Source organism: Crassostrea angulata, chromosome 9 (assembly GCF_025612915.1).
Source record: "Crassostrea angulata isolate pt1a10 chromosome 9, ASM2561291v2, whole genome shotgun sequence".
Lineage (NCBI taxonomy): Eukaryota > Metazoa > Mollusca > Bivalvia > Ostreida > Ostreidae > Magallana > Magallana angulata.
Genome location: NC_069119.1, coordinates 18,900,244 through 18,921,460, shown reverse-complemented (window position 1 = coordinate 18,921,460; position 21,217 = coordinate 18,900,244). Strand labels below are relative to the sequence as shown.

General features: G+C 31.1%; 2 protein-coding genes across 2 annotated transcripts; both read left to right on the top strand.

The window, feature by feature from the left end:
- The first annotated feature begins 5,781 nt into the window (after positions 1-5,781).
- LOC128162181 (E3 ubiquitin-protein ligase TRIM33-like) lies at positions 5,782-7,176 on the top strand. The gene is made up of 2 exons (XM_052825367.1): positions 5,782-6,726; positions 7,120-7,176. The coding sequence occupies exons 1-2, from the start codon at positions 5,782-5,784 to the stop codon at positions 7,174-7,176; spliced, it is 1,002 nt and encodes a 333-aa protein (XP_052681327.1).
- Positions 5,783-10,316, top strand: LOC128163738 (uncharacterized). The gene is made up of 5 exons (XM_052827391.1): positions 5,783-6,726; positions 7,120-7,435; positions 8,679-8,828; positions 8,971-9,072; positions 9,218-10,316. Exons 2-5 carry the CDS (start codon positions 7,189-7,191, stop codon positions 9,820-9,822), a joined length of 1,104 nt encoding a protein of 367 aa, XP_052683351.1. The 5' UTR covers positions 5,783-6,726; positions 7,120-7,188; the 3' UTR covers positions 9,823-10,316.
- Positions 10,317-21,217: the final 10,901 nt, after the last annotated feature.

Here is a 21,217-nt window from a genome sequence, read left to right as displayed (position 1 = left end):
TGGTGTTTGGGCCTTGGGACTTAGAAACGATAACTTTCACCTGAGGAACTTTCATACCAGATAAAAATTTTATTTTTTCTGTGTGTTCATTTGCAATGATTTTTATTCAATAAAATACATTTTCGTATAACATCAAGCAGCTTTCTCAGATGATTTGTCAACAGAGTGAGAAGATATGAAAAATTATATTTTGGGGAAATACTAAAAAAAATGCAATAATAAGAGTTTTGAATGTTATGTAATGTTATATATTTTTTATGTGTGTGAAGAAGAATATCCATGACAAAAAAAAATCTTTCAATTTGTTAATAGTTAACTTTTTAAAATTTATCGTAGAAAAGCACGAAAAAACAATATATATATTTTTTATTAATACTTATAGTATCACTATCATCATTTGAATATTTGATTGGTTAATGTTTTATGGTCGTATTAGGTTAAGGGTATTTATTTTTATCATAAGATAAATATAAAACGTCAAGTGCCATGCATATACTAATTTTAACTTCACTCAAACTGTTCAGCATTGATAAAGTAGTCATGACCTTGTTGTAATTTGTTACATGCATACATCAGTGAAACGATCAAAAAACAAAACAATTAAAGTAGAGGAACTGAAAGTAAACAGAAAAACTTCTGAATGATTGGTTATAAATGAGTAACTTTTTAATTAAGTGATCATGGCTAATCCGGCCTGTACAAACACACAAGATATTCATTCGAAACAGACAAACAACTTAGAACTGACTCAAATTCTCAATGAACAGAACAGTATGTTTACCAAAACCCCCCCAGAAGTATTTCACTTCAAACGTCTGTTCAATAAATATCGAACACAGAATTGATGATCAACAACTGGTCTTAATCTATTGTCACTTTTGGCGATCTGCAACGAGGTACTTGTAATTAGTCTCAACAAGAATGAAAGATAACAATTTTCTTTGTAAGAAATTTGTTTGTATAAAGAAGACATTCAGAAATAACAGAACTGATATAAAATTTATCGTTGTATGCGCATGTTAAGTTCCAACATGTGTTTTGTTACATTTTTAATGTGACAACATTAGTTATAAATTATTTGCACATAGTTTGTATCAAAATATACCCAGCCAACACTACTGTTATAAAAGTTTCAAGATAAAGAGACTGATTATTGTCGTGATTAACAAATTTATGCAAATCAACGATCAACGCCATAGTTTTCGTTTTGTCAAACTGGGAATTTGCATTACTTTTTCCACGTATACTTAAAAACATATTGAAATGTAACCATTTTATATTATGGTATTATGTTTAAAAAACCCCCGGAAAAAAACCTCTACAACACCATGTGCTGAGATTGAAAAGACAGGGAGACAAAATGCATCAACGATGAACATGATATCAAAGTACTGCAAAACATGTTAAAATTATTTACTCTACATATTGCGTGATCGGAGAATACATACACGTATCTGATACTAGGTCGATGCCTAAGATGTGTTAATTTCCTAAAACAGAAAACTATCGCAAAAAACAATTCTGCTGGTAAGTGGCAGATGTACAATATTTCATTAGATTATTTATTTTTTGTCGCTGCCGATAATTTAACGATAACATGAAGATATTTGATTTTATACTAAATGTTTAAAGAACAAGGTACAGTTTCTTTTAATATTTGCCCTAAAATTCCAAAGTTGTTTAAAATCTCATGAAAATACACATATACTATCTTGAACATATGTGTATATGAAATTCTAAGTTATACACTTTAATATTGTTTCAAAAAACAAAATTGACCTCAACATTTTGGCACATTTCTAAGATTTAGTCAAAAATGGTGAAAAATAGCACATTTTCTCATAGTTTTTTAAAGAGGAAAATGTGTTCGCAGCCGTCGCCAACAACAAAATTAATATATTTTATGTGTTTTAACATGATAAAGTTATAATTTGAGTTTCATTGTGGGCGATGGCTGCGGACATAGTTTTCTATTCAAAACACTACCGAGGAATTGATGTCTTCTGCTCAGTTTTATGAAAATTACGGTAAAATGCACTGTTTGTGACGTCACAATTACCCTTGTGAAAGTCGAAGTAGGTAACTATTTATAGATTCTTAGTTTATGGGTATTTTTGTGTAAATAAATGTTTCATTTCCATTTTTGGTGGTAGTTTTAAAAATCACTCTAAAACAGGGCAAATTATGACTGAAACTGTACCTAATTCTTTGTAAAACAAGATTCTTGTTTCGCGTTTATTATACTTTTAAAATTAAATTACATGCAATTCTGCATAACTATGAAATTCTATATCTTTTTTATAACTAAAGAGGATTAACGATAAGATGATGCTTTTAAAAACTAATTCTGAGTAGTCTCATTATTTACATTTTAAATGAAAAATAAAACTTAAAAAACCCCGTTATATGTTAATTGCTTTTATCAACCACTTTTTTTTTTACTTCACGTTGCTTTTTAAACGGTGGTTTATGTACGAAAAGACATTTATACATTTTTCATGGAGTGAAAATCCAGGGAAGTGGTGGGTGGAGCGGGGGAGGGAAGTGGTGAACTCCAACCCTCATGCACCACCTGTAGACAGGGGAACACCTACTCCGTAATGACAATAAAGTTGTTAGCGAGAGTATTAAGTTTTTAAGGTTGCCTTTGTTGTATGATGTATCTTTAGTTAGAACACAAATTTGATGTCATTCCTGTGTTCCCACAGTCTAAAATATGACCTGTACAGTCCGATATTAGTGAGCTTCTTAAGTACTGATATCCTATAAAATCAGATTGTCTCAGGTAAATCAACAATGAAATTCAATAGCAGTGATTTAGGTACGATATATGCAGCTCTGTACGAAAAAAAAATAATCAGACAGTTCTCGACACTAACGGGGCTCGAAAATGTTAGATATTTTTTCATACAAAACTGTTTTGGCATGTATCCATCACGGATACCAGAGGTCATCTTATATAATTTATTATCAAATCATTTTACCATTATATTAAAGTATCAGTAAAAAGTCTTCGGGGTGGGTGGTGGGGACAAAACTACAACTTCACCTACGTATACAAAATAAGATGGTCAACTACCGTGATATTTTAATTAGGAGGATTTTGTGTTACATTAAAAACGTCACCTATAACTTAGATATCCTTAGGGAGACAACATGTCACCTAACGTCTATATAACGTATATCATATGTCTTAAAAATAGCAATCAATGTTGAATTCTTTATCCTCTATAGTGTATTTCCAATCCTCAGAGGATTATTCTTTTAAAAAATACATTTTCTGATTGTCTAAAGGCTAAGTAGTGGTACGAGTTATTCTACTTTGCGGTTGTAAGGCACTACATTTTGTAGCGGAGTGCACAGATTTGGTAGTTGTGAATGAGCAAGTGACATGGGGCCTAGTTGAGCGTACGTTTAATCCTCCTGCGTACAGGTTCCAATCAACTAAATAGAATAAAACTTCTACTAATACATAAAGTAAGATGGCACAGTGCGCAGTTTCCGGTAAGTAATATTTCTAATCTGCACTTGAACATATCAAATTTGTAAACAATATTCAATAATTTGTATTAAGTCATTTTTGAAACGAAACCAAAATTCAACAAGATCATTGAACAGCTGTTAAAAGTAGTGACATCGCACTATATATGTTAATGATATGAGAACTTCCAACTTGCATTTGAAATGATTAGCTTAAACGAAATTGTGACAGAAGTTTTGCTTAAACAATTTTGAACAAATTCTAGTATTGTAGAGTACATGCAGGGACACGTGTCAGAACATTTCATTCCCAGGCATTTTTATCTTTTTTATCTTGCTAAGGTAGCCACGAAAGCGTATAAGTGCAATATCTTTATTGTTTTTATCTTAACTTAAAAGTTGATTTTTTCCAACATTAAAGTTAGTTTTTTTTTAAAGTTGGGATTTCCAACTTTAATCTTGGAATTTCAAACTATAAGGTTGACTATCCTACATATACTTTTAAGTTAAAAATTTCTTCTTTAGTCTCGGAACTTCTAAGTTTTAAGTTGATTTTTCCAACTTTAATCTTGGAATTTCCAACTTTCAACTTGGTTTTTTCAACTATAATGTTGAAATTGTTATCTTTTATCTTTGAATTTTTAACTTTAATCTTGAAATTTTGACTTTAAAGTTTACTTTTCCAAAATTTAAAGTTGAAATTTCCAGCTATAATCTTGGAATTTCCATCTTAAATCGTGGAATTTCCAACTTTAAAGTTTGTGAGTCCTCCCTAGTCAACATTATAATAATAATAAATACGAATGTGTAGAAACGGTGTACACTTTTATGGAAAATCAAGTGCCCTATATGTATCATAGGGAGGGTTAAACAAAAAGTGAATTTTTAAAGGTCTTAAGAGAGATTTATCTATCATAAAATAATGCGAAAAAAAATAATAGTTCAATAAATATTCCTGTGGATAGTGAAATTCCTTCACTCTTAAGTTATTGATTGATAGTACAAATTATCATTATCTTTTAAGTTAGTGATAATGTATAGGATTATTTAGCAAAGAAAGAAATTATTTTTTAGAAAATTGTTTTGCAAGTACACTTTCAATTTGTTAAATTTAGTAGAGTTAATATCAAAATATAGAAAACGTTCAGACAAAGTTAAACAAGATCTTTACTTTTACATACTACTTTCTAAAATTAAAGGTAAATCACTGACCTCTATGGTTTAATATGTCAATAAAATACACATCAAAACAAGTTGCCTTAAATTTATAGAAATTTTGTCATTCCGAAATTCAGAAATTTATGATAATTGCCAATTTTAGGTGCAGAAAGCTCACAAAACCATTTTACAGCATATACAGAATCCTATTCAATCTGATCATTGTGCATAAGTCGACAATGAAAAATACTACATATATTTTATGTAATTATTCTGCTTAGTTAAAATACCGCATGTCGGCAAAGGTTTAAAGAGAACAAAGGTCAAATTATAAGCGTCCTAACTCACAAAGATGAATGCTGACCCCTTTTTCTTTGTAGTTTTAAAATGTTCAACGACTTGACACAACCACCTTGATGAGTAATCTTGATGAGTAATTCTAAATGTGAGGTATTTATGACTAAAACGGTTCCTTTAATATAAAGTTTGGAGTTACACCTTGTTCACGTACAGCCAAACTATACCTCAGAGCAAATTCTGTGCTATCCAACCCCTGGAATACTATTGCTAAAAATTCTAAAGAATTTCAATGCAGTTAGCGGATGAGAGTTGTAGGCACGAGTCCTATAGAATTATTTACTCTGCTGATCAAGTAAATAATTTTACAAAACTTGATATTGAAAATTGATTGGTTTATCATGCTAATTACAACTTAGCGGAACATATACATACATAACAAATCAATTACCCGGTAGGTGTGTGTACGATGATTACTTTCTGAATTTGATTAAAATAAAGAAAACAAATATATTTACATCAGTATAATAAAATGATTTTCCAGTGGCTTTGAGTGGGAAGGCTCTTCTATCAAACACAAAACAGGAACTGTTCCACAGATAAGTGTATGGTATCAAATAATTTAAAAAAGCACTGCATAAATATGGTGGGGCATAGTGTAATAAAACGGTTATTGGAACAATTAAATATATACAAATAAATACAATAGAGAAAACAGTGAAAAAAGAAAGATTAAAAAAAAGATATAGAAAGAGAGTGAGCAAAGAGAAAATATACGGGAAACTGTTATTATATCACTGATATATAATGTACTATAATCACATGTGTTATATCATTGTAGAAACAATGTCGAATGGTTTCGTTGCACCAGAACAGTTCCTTCATATGTTCCTTAAGTGTCACATGTGTAATAACGAGTTCGACGAAGGACAAAAGCACGCTCGTCTACTTCCGTGCATGCACTCTCTTTGCTTCGAATGCCTGAACAAGACCAAAGTCAATGATCAGCTGCAATGTCCAACCTGCACTGTCACTCACTCCGTGAGTAACTTTGATGAAACATGTCCACGTGATAACACAAGACGTGACCTGATGGATTTTGTCAAGGTCAAACATTCGCTCATTACTGTTTGCTGTAGTGTTTGTCCTTCGGAAATTGCAACTATTAGATGTACGCAATGTGCGGAGTTTCTGTGTGATGACTGTCAAAAGGCACACATGCGTGTTAGTGTGACTAGAAACCACAGCCTGTTTGAATTAGCCGAGCTTAAGAAGTCCAACAACGTGGAAGCTTTTTGCCGACCATTGATGTGTAGCAAGCACCCGGATACTGCTTTAAATAACTATTGCACTAAAACAACATGCCGGAAACCTGTTTGTGTTAATTGTGTCATTGACAGTTGCAGAGAGGCCAACGATCATAAAATTGAAAATATTGACAGCGTTGCAAATGCAAAGAGGCAGCTTATGAAAGATCAGATATCCAATGCCGAAGATGTAAGTAAACAAATACAAAGCATAATCAATGAGATTAAAGTTGAACAGAATAAAATGTTAAATATGGAGAAGTCAGTGGAGGAAGAGATTGATAAAACATTTCGCAATCTAGAGCGTATTTTGTGGAATAGGCATGCAAATTTAAAGAAGACCTTAAAAAGCAATGTTTTGAGCAAACAGAGTCATCTGAAAGCACAGGAAGACAATTTAAGGAAACTGAAGTTAGATATTGAAGAGTCCAACAAGTTTGCAAACCAAACACTTTCTTCTCCCAGCGCACCAGCTCTTCTTCAGGTAAGGATGTGTTGATTGACCATTTAAAATTACCTTGAAAATGGGTTATAAGTTTGTCCTAGCTCTTTGGACTAACACGGTCCAGCAAATCAAAAAGATTGTTAAAAGTATTCATATAACCATACATCCCCACAGATTGGAACTTGGATCAAAATACCGTATTTCCGGTAAATTTTGCGGTGATCTAATTTTCGCTTTTTTCGCGACCCCTTTTAATTCGCAAATATTTGAATACGCAGAAACTATATCCTCTATCATTTTCTATGCAAAGTTTGTGACGCTCGGAAAAAACCCCCAGATATACGGTATGAATGAAAACAGTTAATAGCCGAGTATACTTAGCGAAGAATTCTTAACAATGTCGATGAGTATTTTTATTTCTTCATTTGACAGGTGTACCCGACAATTCAGAATAAATTGAATAATCTTGCCACACAGTACTTTGAATAGAAACCACACGAGATGGCTACATTTGGTTTCAACACCAAGGGTTTAAATTCAGAATTTCAGACCAAGCTCGTTGAGATGGTCAATGTATGGTCTGTCTCAATTTTTCCACCGAACTGCAGAGTTGAGCTTGGGGACTCACTTGAAGAAAATACATCAGCAACGTTTCACGTGAAACTAAGAGATTTTCAAAATCTGGCACCATTTGAAGAGATAAGATTAAACGAAACCAATATGGATGTAGTTGTTAAGGATCCAATAGGTTTGTTTATTATTTATATGCCATGGTTGTTAAAGATGTGACATATAACATATATCTAAAAAATTATCATCATCACAATTATAAGGCAACTTTATATCTGAAAGTTCACAACCCCAAAAGTATGATGTCGCTTTAGCAAATGTTTGAAGTGTTCTGCCATACGTAATATATGCAATAAATAATCATTAACTTTAAATTTTCAGTTAATTGAAATAATGTTCAGAAAAATACGAGTTTAGAAATGTTAACGTAAATCTGACTGTGCTGTCTTTTTCAAATTTAAGTGGCAAATAAATGTTTCAAACTCGTAGTAAAGTTAATAACACCAATAAAAAAGAGTTATCCGTGTTGTAATGTGTGTTGGATTGGAAAGTTCTATGATTGAGCATGACCATTTTCATGATAGAACATTTTATTTAATATGCAGTATTATGCAGTACATTCATGAACAGTGTTTCATTGTGTTTTTATAATTTATTACAATAAGATATTCGCTTTTAAATCGTAATAAATCTTACAATTAACATAAAATCTTTCTAAATTGATGTCTGTTTATTCAATCAGCGTTAGCAGAACATTAGTTAATTGACCACCCATACAATACAATTTCGAGGATTGAATAAATCTGACTTGTTTGCTTAGCACTCGGTTTGTAGTAAGTACCGTTGTGTAAACCCATTTCATAACTTAACTCATTAGAGTGTGGGTGTCACACTGAAAACATGTGATATTGTATCATGGCGACTTCTGGTTTTGACCATGGTAAAGCCAGTTTACTGTTGCCTACAGAAATGTAACCAACGCGGCCATCGTAAAACCCATTGTGGACAACCCTGATATATATGTAAAAAATAAGCAAATGTTCGCTTTGTTCATGGAATTAACATTTTGCTAATTAAACATTCTGTTTATTTTTCTTAAAACTTTGTAAAATGATTTGTAAATGGTTTGTTTTTAAATGAAATCGTTTGCATTTAGGTTAAGATTGCTTAATTCATGAAGCAGAACAATTTTGTTTATTTTAGATCTTAAATCAGCACCATGATACTGGTATATTTAATAATATCTTATTAGGTTTATAATAAGGAAAACAATAAAATATTTATGCAACGAAAGTAAAAATAATGACCAAAAAACTTCTTTTTACCCTTTTCAAACGGAAAACGCAATCTCATTGCAAAAATATCTAGCTGCTTTTTAGTTATGCTTCTTATTTATGAATTTAAAACTTTTTTGACATCAGGCAATGAGACTAAATGTTGGACAGAGATGAAAAAAGGAAGCACCGACGAGCTGGAGGTCACCGTAAAACCAACTATGACAGGGAGACATTCCCTAGAGATTAGAATTCTTTACAGAGTGGTTGTCCACAAAGAGTTTGAGAGCAAACCAGGTAAATGTTCTATAAACGTTTTTACATATATGGTGTACAGGCATCTACTTTTATTACAGAGGTCAATTCAATTCAACCAAATTCAAATATTTTATAAAAGCACTAAGGTAATAATATTTGATATTATGATTTGCATTTGAAGTTGAGGTTGAATGGAGCAAAGAGGAAGCATCTTTTCAAAATAGACGAACATTAACGAAAAACTTCCCAACACCAAAGGAACCAGCACCACTTGGCACTCAAAGTAAAAACATAATATTTGTATTTAAAGAACACTGTTTTACTTTTCGTAGTATTACAGGTTTGTTTATCGCCATCGCCGGGCCAGATTTGGCATTGTACTCTCCAGTTGTATTACTTGTAGATTACGTCTATTTAATGTATTTCAGAGCCAGACATGACATTTGACCAAGACAAGGCGCACAAAGATGTGTTCGTTTCTGCTGACGGGAAGGTTTTCAAAAACATCTCTGCTGGAGACCAAAAGGTATTCGTACCAGGCAGCAGTCGTTTACAAAAATACAAGGGTACTCTTAGTTTAAAAGGTATACGATATCCTGGAAGATATTATTACGCGATCAAGATGAACATTAAAGTTAAAAAAACTCTGGATAAAAGCAATCTTGTCTACGAGCTCGGGATCGCTAGAAAGTCCGTCATCGGGAAACATTTGGTTGTGGAGGGGTACAAATTTGCCTGGTCAATGATCGGGGCCCACCATGTGGATTGTGATGCTATCTGTCTGCACATTGCTCACAACAACCCCTTGCTCTACCATGAGGTTCTATTAAAGAACGAAACCGGATGTAATACTGAGAGAGAATTTGGATTCCTTCTAGACACCGAGTTTGGCCAATGGAAAGTCTTCGATCATAAGCTCGAGAAGGAGATGTGCGTCGTGGCGTCCGTTGATTGCTCCAAGTTTTTATATCCTGTAGTTGCTGGCTTCAATCCAAACTACGTGGAAGTTACCGCTTCCTTTATGGACTTGTAACTTTAATAAAAACTAATGAACAGAAAACCCAAGTTTCTCTGAATGTGATAAAAATAAACTGCATATTCATGAAGATTAATTGAATTAATGTTAACTCTCAAATTATTTTTTGACCTTTAGTTATATTTCATCAAGTGGTATTTATTAAATGAATAATACGTGAAATTAGTTCCTTAAACAATTCTGTATATTCTTGAATTACAAATTTGCTTGAATATCTGTTGCTGTTATCTAAGTTTTATTTTACATGACTGAAATTATAAGAGCTTGTTTTTCTTTTGTGTACGCAATGTTATTTAGATTTTTAAAGAGATAGAACCCTAGTATGTTGATATTTGCACAAATGTCTAGGATTTTAAAAATAGAACTTATAATATTTAGGATTATTATGGAAAGCTAATATTGTATTGTTATGAACAATGATCATGTAAAAGGTTATCGAACATGTACAGTGTTTTAATGCAAATGCAAACGTTTGAAATGCCAAATCGAAAAGTTGTAAAAAATAAAAAAAAACCCAAAAAATGTTAAAATGTTATTGTAGATACATCTGTTTACATGCATAGGTATTTTAATTTTACGTTAGTCACGATTATGACATTATAGTGGTACACTTTATTTTGTTTTGATCGTCTTTCTATGGTTAATTGATGATTAAGCCCTTTAAAAGTATATAGTTTGATTTTTAAAAAATCCTCCCTTTTGCAAAAAAGACCCTTTAAAATGTTTATTTCAGATATATATCTATTTATAAGTATTTTGTCTTAAGGCTGATGAAGACTACCGTATTTTAGTGGTCCAATTGGTATTAATAGTCTTTCTATTGTTATTTCATGATTTAGCCCAAATACAATATGTTTTCTTTTACTTGGTATTTTTGTTGAAATGAAAAAAGGCGAATAGTTCTGTATAAGATTTTATACAACACGTACCGAAGCCATGACCCAACATTTTTTGGTATTTGGGTTGTCTTACCGTATGGTTATGATTACTTACATGGTGTCTGTGTATTGATTATCTGCATTTATCTCCACTGTCTAAATAAAGTGTACAGCACGACCTGTGTATATGTAGTTCGTCCTTTATTTAATAAATTCATAATAAAATTCTCTTTTCGAATACATATTTTATCTGAAAACCCATTTGTAAATAGTATTACACAAAAAAGTTCGACAAGAATAATTATATAAGGTTTATGAAATTTATTCTGTAGTGAATGTTTCATTTTGAAATAATTGATAGAATATTTTGAATTTGATCAATATATCAGTTAAAAAAGAAAGAAAGTTAATTTAACAAAAAATTATATTTAAATAATTATGCATATACAATTTGTATATTGAAATTTGACACAAACACACGGTGCGAGGAAATCTCATTTACATACATGTATATGTGACAACTTCCTTCCCCCTTTAGACATTTATCGGATATCTAAGGCAGTACATGTATATGCAAATTAAGGGTTGATATTTATTACCGACAAATGTAATGCACCGTTTTGGTTGAATCGATTGTGAGCTAAGGTGCTAAAGCACCGATCGGAAGTCGATAAAGAACGTCAAGTTTAGTTTAAAACTTTTAAAAGACTTAACATTGCATAGTATTCGGGTTTTAACGTTTTGTAGATTTGGTTAATATTGATGTATATGTAATGACGTGTTGTATTTATATAATTAACTACCTAAATAAATATACTTCAGATGGCGTGTCCTAAATAACATTTCTCTCCCAAATGTACTTTTTGTTTCTGCTAAAGAAAAATGCACATACACAAGAAATTTTGATTAGAACATTTAGAAAGGAGTTTATTTTTTGAAATATAATCTGAAGTCAATATTTGGTATTAAAATTGATGAACAATTTTAGAAAATAATATACAATTAATACAATACAGGTATTTTTAGTTATAGCACAAAAATGAACTTTCAGTGTCATGATAGTTTATAGAATGCAGTTTAATTTTTATTCATTATTAGTTCCTATAAAAATAATTTGATTCATTAAAAATTTGTTGACTTCTACTTCATGATATGACAACATAACGTCCTATGTTTTACGATTAGAAATAGATTATTTATTAATTAATTTTAAATCCTCATTTCATTTGAGATTCACACATATTAAACATTTCTGCATTGATTAAGAAATTATAACCTTGTTGTAATTAATATTATTATTATACAAAATTTATAAAGCGCCATATATAATTTATATTAGATTATTCTATAGCGCTGTACATATAAAAGTTATTGGCATAAAAAGCTAAGAACATAAATTAATATACCTAATTACACTAAGTTAAAAAAAAAATACATACTCATATAACACTAAATTTTTTTCACATGTAAAAATCAATGCTGTGCTGTCTTTGTACTCATTAAATAAAGTTTGAAATGCGAAAATACTTAAGAACATTCTGGATAAGCCTTGCTGACAAGAAAAGTTTTCAATAATTAACAACAAAATTAACAATAATTAAAGAGACGATCAAAAACATATTGTTGAAAAATTAGTTAAACAAAATTCTTCTAAATTACCTGTCATAAATGGATGCTAAATTAAACTAGTATGGCCATATTTTTGATGGATACTATATTAGGTGATCATGGCCATGTTTTAAATGAATACTATTCTAAGTAACCATGGTCATGATTTACATGTAAATGACTTGTATTTTAGGTACAATAATCATGGTCTGGCTATAAATGGATGCTATTTAAAAAAAGTCAGGGGTATGTTATAAATGGATGATTTATATATAGCCAAAATGTCGATTCACATGGTCAGGTATTCCGACGGTCAAAAAGGTATCGTATTGTAGTCTTGCAAGGATTTTAACGTACTTTTGAGTTTGAATTGCTTATTTCTTCGAATAATTTATAATTGCTTATATGTAGATAAAGGACCATGATATGTGGAAACTCGCTGTGAGTATATGTAAACAAAAAAACTTGTACTTTCTGAAGATGTCAAAACCAAATATGTCTTTATTTATAATTGTTTACCTGTTGAAATAGTTATGTATTTAAATTCTCTTAATGTAATTTGCTAAAGAACAGATTCTTTTTTAAAGGAAAAAACCCCGACCATGTGAGCAAGCACATAAATCCCTGTACGGATTTAAGTGGAAAATAAAAACATTTATTTTACCTTTGATTTCAATTAGATTTAGTTGATAGAATTGCTGTACCAGTGTTACAGTATGCAAGGACAGTCTGGGGTTATGAAAATATTAATTGACATAGAGCGTGTTGATGTAAAATATTTGAAACATGTACTTAATTTGATAAGCTGTACATTGAATTACATTGTATATGGTGAAACTAGACATTTTTCTCTGTATGTAACGATTTATACAAGAATGTTCTTATTTTTGGCCAACATTATCAATACCAGTGAAAATAAGTTTGGATGTACGTAATACTATACTTTATTTTATACTTTGAAAAAGAACATGGCTATTCTGTTTAGAGTTTGTGATATTTATAGACCTTCAAATATATGGTCAGATCACGAATTAGACATTATAGCTCTTGGATCAAGCAACTATTAACCAAAGGTTAAGCGATCGACTTTTACAATAATGACCTAATGATCAACAAAAATCGACTAAGGGGTTTAAATATACAATTTATAAAACAGATGTTGAATTTGAACTGTACTTATTTTTGTTACCCGGTAAATTAAGAATAATTTAACTTGAATTTAGAACTACAAATAATCACCTTCCTTTAGAAGTAACGAATTAAACGTTATTCTCATATATCATTGTACCAAATTTGGCGATGAATTACATTTTATTTTAGAATGTAAGGTATTATACAACTTACGGACTTTGCTCTTTTGCCTGTTTTCTTCTTCTACATCAACCACTAAAACAATTTGAGAAATAACTATACAACGTTAAGAAAATAGTGTCTGTTTATAACAACAATTAATCAAATGGTCCATTAAACTAGTTGTTATACACGTTAAAATATTATATAAATAGTGCCTGTTTCGGAGGGTAACTGTTGAAATTGACACCCCGAGAATACTATTGTCAACCGACGCGAAGCGGAGGTTGACAGTGGTTTTCTAGGGGTGTCAATTTCAACAGTTACCCTTGCAAACAGACACTATTTATTTCATTATTCTAAATGTCTTATTTTACTGCTTTTATATAGAAACGAAGTGAATTCTACGGCGAACCGTACGCGCATTATTTACGCGCATGTTACAATTCCTTGTGTTACCCGTTGCCAAGTGTGTTGCTAACGCTGAGGGTAATAGAACGGATGACCAACTGCGTCTAAACTAATCAGATTTTAGTTTTTAACATGAAAGTATGATAAAATAATTTTATGTAACGACATGACTTTGACCCGTGCGTGCACGGGTTGACATTGCATATGATACTGGACATTTACGAAATAGAGATATCGCCACACCGTATTGTTGACATTTACATAACCAAGCTTTCAGCCTACAATAATGCTATTAATTTCACTACACTCTGCTTAGTTAGACTAATCTAACTGTGTCTCGGAACATGCCTTCACGACAGTTAAAATGCCTCCCTGGTCCCATATACCCGTTTGTAGCAAAAAATTGCAGAATTGCTCCGAAACGATTATGGAGAAAATTAATAAAGCTGCATTGAAAATAGCAGTTAAATTATTCATAACAAACCATTTTTAGGCTGTAAATACCTTTCATTTAAAATTTCAATTCATATAAATGAAGAATTAAACAATTTTTCACCAGCGTTTTTACTCGCTTCGAATTGACACACCATGCAGACATTCGGAACTCTCGGGATTTTTCATATTAAACACACTGAGTTAAATTTATATCCAATATTTCCTTTGATTAAAACAGAGTATCTGACAAATCAATGAACATTAACATGCATTTTTGTTATCGTTTCTGAGTTTATCCATACAAATGTGTTATTGTGGAAACAAAAACTAAGAGCATCCCGTGATTAAGCATGAATGTAATGCGCATGCGCAAGATTGAAAAATCAAAAAAATATAGATGATTTTCGGATTTTTTAAAGAAATTTTCGTTGATTATCAATTTTCAAAGCTTGCTTGAGTAAAAATAAATTGTTAATCTTCAAATACCAATGATGTTTAAAATATATAAAACAAAAGACAGTACTCTTCTGATTTCTCAGTATTAAAGCCCAAAAATTCGATTTTATTATAATTTCAAATTAGTAGATAGATATCTCTGTCTTTAAATATATGAACTTAGAAAACTTACAGAGCTACAACCTTTTTTTTAAAACAGATATGAAAAGATGATGTTTATCTGATTGACATTAATGGCTATGGAAGATATCATGATCAGCCATTCTCCAGAAATGGTTCCAATTATGATATAATGTTGTCGCAAGCATTCATCACAAAATTATTATTTGCCGTTTAATGTATTTGGCTGATACTTTTCGCAGGAGATATCTACAGTAAAAATTACAAATTTTGATACCAAACAACATGCATTTGAAGTGTCAAATAATGTCAAATTATTTCAATAAAAAATCGGTTTGTGTATTTTTCAGCATGTCGCACGTGAATATTTCAATTTTACTACAATACTAAATAGCATTACGGTGATGAAAGAGACAATTAAAACTCATTTTTTATTTCAGCATCACATAGCGTGTTTTGTCAGTAAACACCTGTTGATAACAATCTTTTCTTTCTTTTTTCCCCCCGATTTATATATTGTCGCTGAAACAGTCCTGATTTCCGTAGCACGTGTTTGACTTAAAAGTAAGCGATGATATTCAAAACAATATCTATTGATATTATAGTAATTGAATGTCATAGGCATATTAAAAGAAAAATATATACAATTTACAATCGAAAATCTATGTGTTTTTTTAATCATCGATTATAAAATTGAAAATTGAGTTTGACGCATTTCAAAGCCTGTCTTCCGTAACGCCATTTTCAACTAAATTCATGGCATTTGAAAAACTTATTCATGATGCCTTTGGAGAACACAGTATTCCAAAGCTATCTATCATCATCTGTAGAAAAATAATATAATAGCATGGTACTGTGAGAGGAAAATTTACTAAAACCCCTGACCGGCATAACGTATGACATCCGTAACAGTATTTTCAATCAGTGATATATGGCTCGGTTTTCCATCGATAATAATTTGGATTGTTCAGCGAAACAGAACATGAGTTTAGAAAGTAAAGGAACCTTGATATTCTTAACTGAAGCAATTAATATTTTGATACAACGTGCATTTTTTAGAAAAATATGATGTGAGTGTGCTAAACTATCGAAAAAATATGAATCATTATGTGTAGATTTATCTGTTTTAGTTTATTTTTATTTGCAAGAGATATATCAGTTGCAGATTAAAACCAATTCACCTAAGACAATTTATCATTTGACAATATTTTTTAAATATTTGCTGCAGCGTTACGGATATCAGGGAAAAAAACAGATTTGGCATCTGTTCATTCCAGTGCTTCTTATGTATATTTTCCACGACGGATAATCTATTTCTATGTTTTAAAATCAACAAAGTGGTCATTTTTCATGTAATATTAGCATAATATGCTATTTATAGTTTACTCTATTGAAATATAGTGCATCAAGCTTATTGTTTTCTACAACATGTGATTTGATAAAAAAAAATATCAGGTGACCAAAATATATTTGGCTTTTCAAGGTTGTATTAATATGCATGCAGGTTTATATCGAAATGGTATTATTCCCGGATCAGAATATTTGATAAATACTCTGTTCATGATTTTTTTTTCTAAACATGATTAGTTACGGATGTCAGTTTTTTTTAAGAACTAATACCCGAAATTTAAACTAGTAAGAGTTTATATATACTTGCGAAAAACAGACCTTATTTAGTTGACTTATTAGTAACAATACATATACATATGTATATATATGCATTAATACATTATATGCGTATATACATTAATGCAAAGCAGGCAAACATGGAGAAACATAAGTGAAAATCCGAAAAAGGTGAGATGTGGATTCAGTCAACCCATATTTTAATGGGGATAAGACCCCAGTTCCTCCAAATAAAGAAGGAAGTTTAGGAAAATATAACCAATAAATTTCATGACTATTTAAAACATCATAGGAGTAGATATTTGTGAAATTATAATCTCTGACATCCGTAACGAACCATCCAAGCTTTTTATCAAATATAAAAAGACAACTGATTTATATGTTTGACTTTTTACCGGTATATTTCATAACTGTGTTTGGTACATCCATCAGAGCGTGCAATTTGAACACAATTGGGCATTTCACTATTTTAGACAGATATTTCATGTCAACATTTTTAAATCTAAGTAATGTCTATTTTAGACAGATATTTCATGTCAACATTTTTAAATCTAAGTAATGTTGATTACATACTAATTAAAGGAAAGAATTTTTTTTAAAAAGCGTGCTTATTAAGTTAAAAATGTATTTTCTACAATGAATAACATGTATTTGATTTTTACTCTCTAATATTTGGTTGTAAAATGTATTGGAAAAAATATTTTCCATGAAAAAGGTCATTTGCTAACTTCCGTAACTTTGGGCCATTATCTTTAAAAATCCCTCTGACATCAATTTGAGATGTACAATTTCTCAACATCTCTATATTAATGTTCTGTTGTTTCAATATTTTAATTAAAATCATTGAACATATGAAATTGTTCCTAGCTTACATTTGAATTTGAATGAAAGATGATGCATTATTTTCTTTTTTATTGTTGAAAATAAAGATTTTCTTAAAATAAAGATATTTTTGAAAATATGTCCCCCTTAAATTTAAATTCTTCATGATTCTGTCAAATATGTCATTCGTAATCAATATGATATCAAACAAAGTGGCTAGTGATGTTTACTGTTATTGTACAGGCCGAGGATTAGTTGCATTAGTTCACTTCTGACTTCCGTAACAGGGTTTTTAATATGGTATTCAAAATCAAATATTTCGTGAACGAAGAAATTTTGGTGAGTCAAATTTCATAATTATATCCGCGAAGAGTTATACTTCAATATTATTACAATTAAAACACGAATATCAAAAGTTCATTTTTCACTGAAAGCAATCCCATATTTGGAACCATTTCTGGAGAATGGCTGGATGCGTCAAATTGATATTAGTTTGAATATGGTCTTGATAAATGGAACAAAGTTTGTGACCTCAGGATTGTTATAAAATTGTGAGAAAGAATTTGATGTCAAGAGAACACAGATTCGAAACTGGGGTCATTTACCAGGACTGGCCTTTTCAACTGTGATGTACATGTACACATGGTACTATACTATATCCTGCTTATTGCTTATCTGCTTATTGCTAACGCCTAGCAAGTGCTATACCACGATTCTTATACAACACAAATTCTTAAACAATACCTACGACGGAAGGTTAAACGCATGTTTATAATAAATAAAAGAAATATTTGATATAATATTCATATATTTAGGAATAATTATGTAGCGTTTTAATAAAGAAAGAAAATACTCGGATGTTTTAAGATAATCATGTCTACAAAATTAAAAATATATACGAAGACATATATTGACATTTGATTTGATTTTCATCTTGTTCTTATTTGTTGATTTTTTTTTTACAAGTTCCACTGTTTAATCAAGATTGTGACAGTTGTCAAAAAGAGTATTACATTTTTAAGGTTTTCCGCTCTCAGCGGAAAACCTTACTATTATTCTGAAAAATTTTCAAATTTCTTATTATTTTTTTTTCTTCTAGACGCCAACTTTGTTCCTTAATATCTCGCTCGTTTGTTCACCGATTGTTTTGAAATTTTCAGGACTGATAACATGCCGCGTGATGTTGTCGTTGCATATTTTAGTTGAGGAAAATCCATATCCGGTTTTGAGTTATTCCCCTTTTAGTAAACTTTAACGACTTCTTTTGTCCAGGGGGGTTTAGCTATAACGATGACTGGCAGAGTCTCAAAGATGGGCTGGTTTGGAAGCTAATACATTGAATTTGTGCGAGATATATTTCATTTATTATTTAAATGCAAATAAAAGGGGTGGTATAGATGTTGAAACAAAGGTAAGAAAAAAATTCAAAAAAATTCGCGTATTTTCCGTGTTAGTTTTCTACCTGATAAAAATTTGTTACAACATGTATTTTAAAAGTTCTTGGTCTTACCCAGACCTTTCATTCGGTATACCGAAAAAGGGGCTGGCCCCTATAATTAGGGAGTTAGAAGCGTCCAAAGTTTCTTGTCAATAACTTAAAAAGGAATAAAAATTTCTAATGCATTATTGAAGCAAAGTTGTAAAGATATTAATTTTGAATCCTTCCATAATATTCAATTTAATGTTTTCGTAATTTATAGTCAGTATTTGCAGAAACAATTGTTGTCAGTTCGGTCCATTTTTGTGGGGGTGCGGACGTTTATGAGGTTATGAAAGGACTTCTTGTAATGCACTAACTGATACATGTAGCGCGCAAAAATAATTCCACATAAAATTCCCAAATGTTTTTATTCATATGTACATTTTCATTTCATAAAGATGAACCTCTCTGACCTTATTTCTGTTGTTTGTTTCATAACTGTGCCCCTGTCTATATTTAGATGCATTACGAGACTCAGGTAACCGATCGATAGGAGAGTCGCTAGCTGTATTCATGGCCGTCGCCTAGACGACAGTGCATGTGCTTGTAGAGCTGGACGTTCACGTTTAACGCCCCACTGTGTTACTTTGAATTGTTTCAAAACTGGGAGATGTGTTAATAAAATGGTTCCAATACATGGTAATTAAACTCAAATTTTCTACAATACGTATACACGGCCGTCTTATAAAGCACAATGTGTATTACTGACATGACAAATGTACGCGAACGCGGGATTGCTCCCGATAGAACATTTCTTTTAAAGCAAAAAAAAAAATACTGATTTGCGATGGACATAATATAATTATCATCGTGGAGATGATTTCAAAAAGTGAATGTAATATTCGTATACGATAATATTTGAATCCTAAGCCGCTAGTTTTAAGTTACGATTATTAGGGACATTAATTATGACTTGCCCCGCGTTTCACGTTTTTTACTTGCAAAACATCTACAAACGAAAATACCAAACAACCTTCAGCAGCAACTTATAAATTGTTTATTCCATACACAATTCTAAAGAGGTAATTAAATAAATTTTATAAATGCTTTATACTTGTACTCACTATCTTCCATGGAAAAAAGTGGCATGGAAAAAATGTTGTTCAGTGTTCATCAAATACGCTGCAGCCTTAGCAATCGAAAATAATTAACAAACTGTATATTGATAGAATGACATATCAACAAACATTCAGACCCGCAATGTGTTTTTTTATAAGTTCTATAAAACGTAGACTGAATTCTTTACCGTTTTCCGTCTGGGTTATTTTGACTCACGTGTGTACGTTATGTGTAGCCATATAGATGAACACTTTAAGTGTTTAATTTTTAAAAGAAATTGTGTACATGCAGAGCAATGCAATGCTAGGACAATTAAATTTCAACAATGTATATGGTGAGGCCGGTCGGACTGATACTGGTTCTGCTTGTTCTACAAATAGCGAATGTAAGACGAAGTATTGGGGGTGTTATATTTTAAACAAATATAAGTATTGCTTTCTTAAAAGCTTGCATTACTCAACTTAGTATTTTATTGGAAGCATTCTTAGTTACCTTAGCTGCATATATGTACCAATGACAATGGACTTTATTCTCAATAAACTGTGTTTACAGTGTAGAGAAGATATATACAAAAATTACATTGTGAAGAAGGATTACACGCTCGGTCTGTATCCCGGAAAAATTGACTACCATCCGAAATTTTTCATACAAGGTCTACACACTTGCAGCTAACATTACCTTTAAAAATACATTTTAGAATTTGCCGCTGTTTATAAATTCATTAAAAAGACGCGCAGAATCAAGAGGTAATATGTCGTTTGATATGGGACTTATGACGTCTATTTATATTGTTTTCATTAAAATTATTTCAAGCTTGTGGGTGGAATGAAATCAGTTTCACATGTTATATGACATAAAGATGTCCTCTCCCCACTTTTTCTCACAGCAACTAGTTTTTTAAAATTTACATACAAAAATTGAATTATCATGGAGTTGCCCCCCCCCCCCCCCCCCCCCATTTTGGTAGCATGTAAAAAAATGGTATGAAAATCATGAAATTATGGGTGAAATTTTGACAATTTTGAAAAATTCAAAATTCTTCTTTTTTTCTTTTTTTGCTTGTTAAGATTTGTTGGATAAGTTTCCCCCCCCCCCCACCACCACTTTCAAAAACAATGCTACGTGTCTGGAAATTACTCATTTCTTTATTCCCTTCTTTAATAAACAAAACAAACCAACAAACATAACCGATCCAGATAAATATAAT

Bases quoted from the DNA above. Each gene is read 5' to 3' on its own strand.
- LOC128162181 (XM_052825367.1), top strand. From the start codon at position 5,782: ATGTCGAATGGTTTCGTTGCACCAGAACAGTTCCTTCATATGTTCCTT. The intron at 6,727-7,119 runs GTAAGGATGTGT...TTCATTTGACAG, and splicing joins GCGCACCAGCTCTTCTTCAG to GTGTACCCGACAATTCAGAA.
- LOC128163738 (XM_052827391.1), top strand. From the start codon at position 7,189: ATGGCTACATTTGGTTTCAACACCAAGGGTTTAAATTCAGAATTTCAG. The intron at 7,436-8,678 runs GTTTGTTTATTA...TTTTGACATCAG, and splicing joins AGTTGTTAAGGATCCAATAG to GCAATGAGACTAAATGTTGG. The intron at 9,073-9,217 runs GTAAAAACATAA...AATGTATTTCAG, and splicing joins AGCACCACTTGGCACTCAAA to AGCCAGACATGACATTTGAC.